The 2,833-nt window shown below is 32.5% G+C and overlaps 1 protein-coding gene across 1 annotated transcript; it reads right to left on the minus strand.

The window, feature by feature from the left end:
- On the minus strand, positions 1-1,875 carry LOC125076055 (actin-85C-like). The gene is made up of 4 exons (XM_047687994.1): positions 1,748-1,875; positions 1,125-1,355; positions 709-1,000; positions 1-492 (listed from the first exon to the last, which is right to left on the minus strand). Exons 1-4 carry the CDS (start codon positions 1,858-1,860, stop codon positions 1-3), a joined length of 1,128 nt encoding a protein of 375 aa, XP_047543950.1. The 5' UTR covers positions 1,861-1,875.
- Between the last annotated feature and the right edge of the window lie 958 nt (positions 1,876-2,833).

The following is a 2,833-nucleotide window of genomic DNA, read 5'->3' on the forward strand; positions in this document are numbered from 1 at the left end:
TTAATAAAATTTATAAAGAACTCTTTCTGCTCCACCATCCTCATATTCATCTTTTGTCATCCAAAAGCCTTTTGCAGATTCGAGTGATGCTAAAATAGATCCGCCAATCCAAGCTCCTAAGTTCCTGGAAGGCATTGCAACGACATTCGCCTTTATTCCTGGCAAATCAATTACTCTTCTAGTCAATTCGACGGTCAAACGTTCTGGTAGCCCTTTGATCATACTGGAACCACCTGATAATACTATATTATCGAAGAAAAGAGATTTATACTCCAAATCACACTTGTAAATACTTGAGCAAATAACATCCGTTACATTAGGACAATCGAGTCCTTGTAAATTTGGCTGAAAAAGTAACTCAGGGCAATCAAAGGCTTCTGAACCAATCAATACATGCTGTCCATCCGGAAGATTGAAAGGGACACTTTCTTTAGAAATTTTGGACGTAGTTGAAGCTTTATTATAATCTGTTGCTACATAACATAATCCGCTCTGAAATAGAAAAACGATATATTAATACATAATTTTTTATTTAAAAGATTAATAGCCCACGACTTTGCTTTGGGGCGGCAGTTCGGTGTTCGATATTCTTTATCTTCCTGTGTATTCCTGTCAGTGTGAATACAAAATTTCATTATGATCAGTTGAATAATTAATGCGTGAAAACGTAACAAACTATTTTATGCATTATCTATTCTAATAAATTACCTTAATTTTTTCCAAAATGTCTCTCTCAATTGGAGTTGTAAAAGAATATCCGATCTGACCGAGGAGGTTCTGAAGGCGATCTGTCAAAATGTTTCCATTTATTTTGGAACAGACAGTTGCATGTTTTAAAGGGAATCCTTCAAAAACTGGCGAAGCATATGAGCATGAGTGACCATTTTCCCAGACAACTCCCGAAGTTCTACCGCTGGCATGTAATACTAATGAAGTAGATACTGCCAAGTACAAATCGTGAATCGTAAAAGACTCGAAAAGTATTTCTGCCATTCTTTTTCTATAATAAAAAAGGTATACTCGTATATTAATAAAGTCAGTTTTGTAATTTAATGCTAAAATATATTATTAATAAACAATGATCTAGTATGTATTTAATGGAAACTTTTTTTTTAAATAACTACTTGTCTTTTCTAGTAGTGAGTGGGTGAATAGCAATCATTATCTGAGATTCTTCTGGAGGAACATGAAGTTCTCTGTAAAATATGTGATGCCATAGTTTTTCCATTTCATCCCAATTGTCTATCACACCATCTTTGACAGGCCATGCCAATTTTGATATCCCTCTCTTCTTTATCGCGTCAGTCCCAAAATATACATCAGGGGTCCCATCAATGAGACCGTGTTGTCGAAACCTAACGATATATTAAAATGATATTACAAAACTTCATTGATAACTCTTTTGAGTGAAAAAAGAACTAAATATACATATATATATAGGCGGATTGACAAATGGACCACCTGATATGGTGCCACCAGATGGTAATTGGTCAGCACGGCCCATAGATATTGGTACTGTAAAAAATGTTAATCATTCCTTAGAACACTAATGCGTCACCAAACTGGGAACAAAGACGTTATGACCCTTGAGACTGTAGTTACATTGGCTGACTCACCTTGTGTATTATTGCTCTTTGGCGGTAGAAAATATGATAAGTACCTACCCAGACGCCTGACACAAAGTCCTAATATCATTAGATAATATTTATCTCATAAAAATTGTATTTATGATCTACAATAATATAACCTTCCAACCGTTGTTGGTATTACACATCGAGGAAAGGATTCTCCAGCAAATCCAGCTTTAGTAGACGAAGACCCTGAATCGAGAACCACTGATAGAGTTTCGTGTGACGGCATTTTATATTATTTTGAAAGACAACTTTTTTCAAATGGATTATAATAAAATTATTAACTTATTCATAGCCTAGTTGAATTATAGCGAAGCTTAATAGATTTCTTTGTAATCCGTTAAGTATCTTAATGTCTTAAATAACCAAGCTAAATTAATTTTGGAATAATTGAATAACCTTAACTAACCTTCATAGAATCTTATTCCACTTTATAAAACCGTTATATGAATATTTATATAAAAAATATGTAAGTCTTAACAAAAAGTGAAGCTCATACATACATTACGAAAGCATTCGAATTTTTAAAATAAAATTCGAAAAACAATTTTTCACACGTATTTGATTTAAAAGTTCAATTTCTCGGACCGGACAATTTGTTCGACGTGTGCCGTTTTACAAAAATGTCGGTAAACGTCCATGTGGGGATCAAAATCGATGTTAGTAAGATAAAAAAATGTCCTGAGGGATTATTTACCCTTGTTGGACGCTTCGACTATTATCCAACTGAAATCCATTAAAAATTAAGCCGTTTTACATGTAACGGAAAGAAAAAGTACCTACGTTTAGGTTTATATTCTCAACTGTATATATTGAAAAGCAGTAGATAGTTAACAAAAGTATACAAATGTTTCGTAATATTAATAATTTACATTTGATATCAAAAATTTGGAGTTGATTTCTAAACGAATATCGTTTACGTGGAAGAAGTGGAACGTGTATTGTAATTTAAAGTAAATAATTGTAAAGTTACCTGCCTATTCCACAGCTTACATACTAAGGTAAATAACATATTAATTGTGATATATTTGTATATGATGTAAATGTATAGACGAGTAAATAATCGAAAAGACAATAGCGAAGAGCAAATTAATACCAATTCTCTAAAAGTATACATTGTATACGTAAGTAATATGTCATTTGATAGATTTGTAAATATTCAAAACGTACATAGGAAAGTTTATTTTATATATAACTAAAAG

This window comes from Vanessa atalanta, chromosome Z (genome assembly GCF_905147765.1).
Source record: "Vanessa atalanta chromosome Z, ilVanAtal1.2, whole genome shotgun sequence".
Classification (NCBI taxonomy): Eukaryota; Metazoa; Arthropoda; class Insecta; order Lepidoptera; family Nymphalidae; genus Vanessa; species Vanessa atalanta.

What these genes read in the sequence shown, in the direction of transcription:
- LOC125076055 (XM_047687994.1), bottom strand. Translation starts at nt 1,860, where the DNA reads ATGCCGTCACACGAAACTCTATCAGTGGTTCTCGATTCAGGGTCTTCG. An exon ending in ATACCAACAACGGTTGGAAG is followed by an intron (nt 1,356 to 1,747) that starts GTTATATTATTG and finishes ATATATCGTTAG; the next exon opens with GTTTCGACAACACGGTCTCA. An exon ending in ACATTTTGGAAAAAATTAAG is followed by an intron (nt 493 to 708) that starts GTAATTTATTAG and finishes TTTCTATTTCAG; the next exon opens with AGCGGATTATGTTATGTAGC.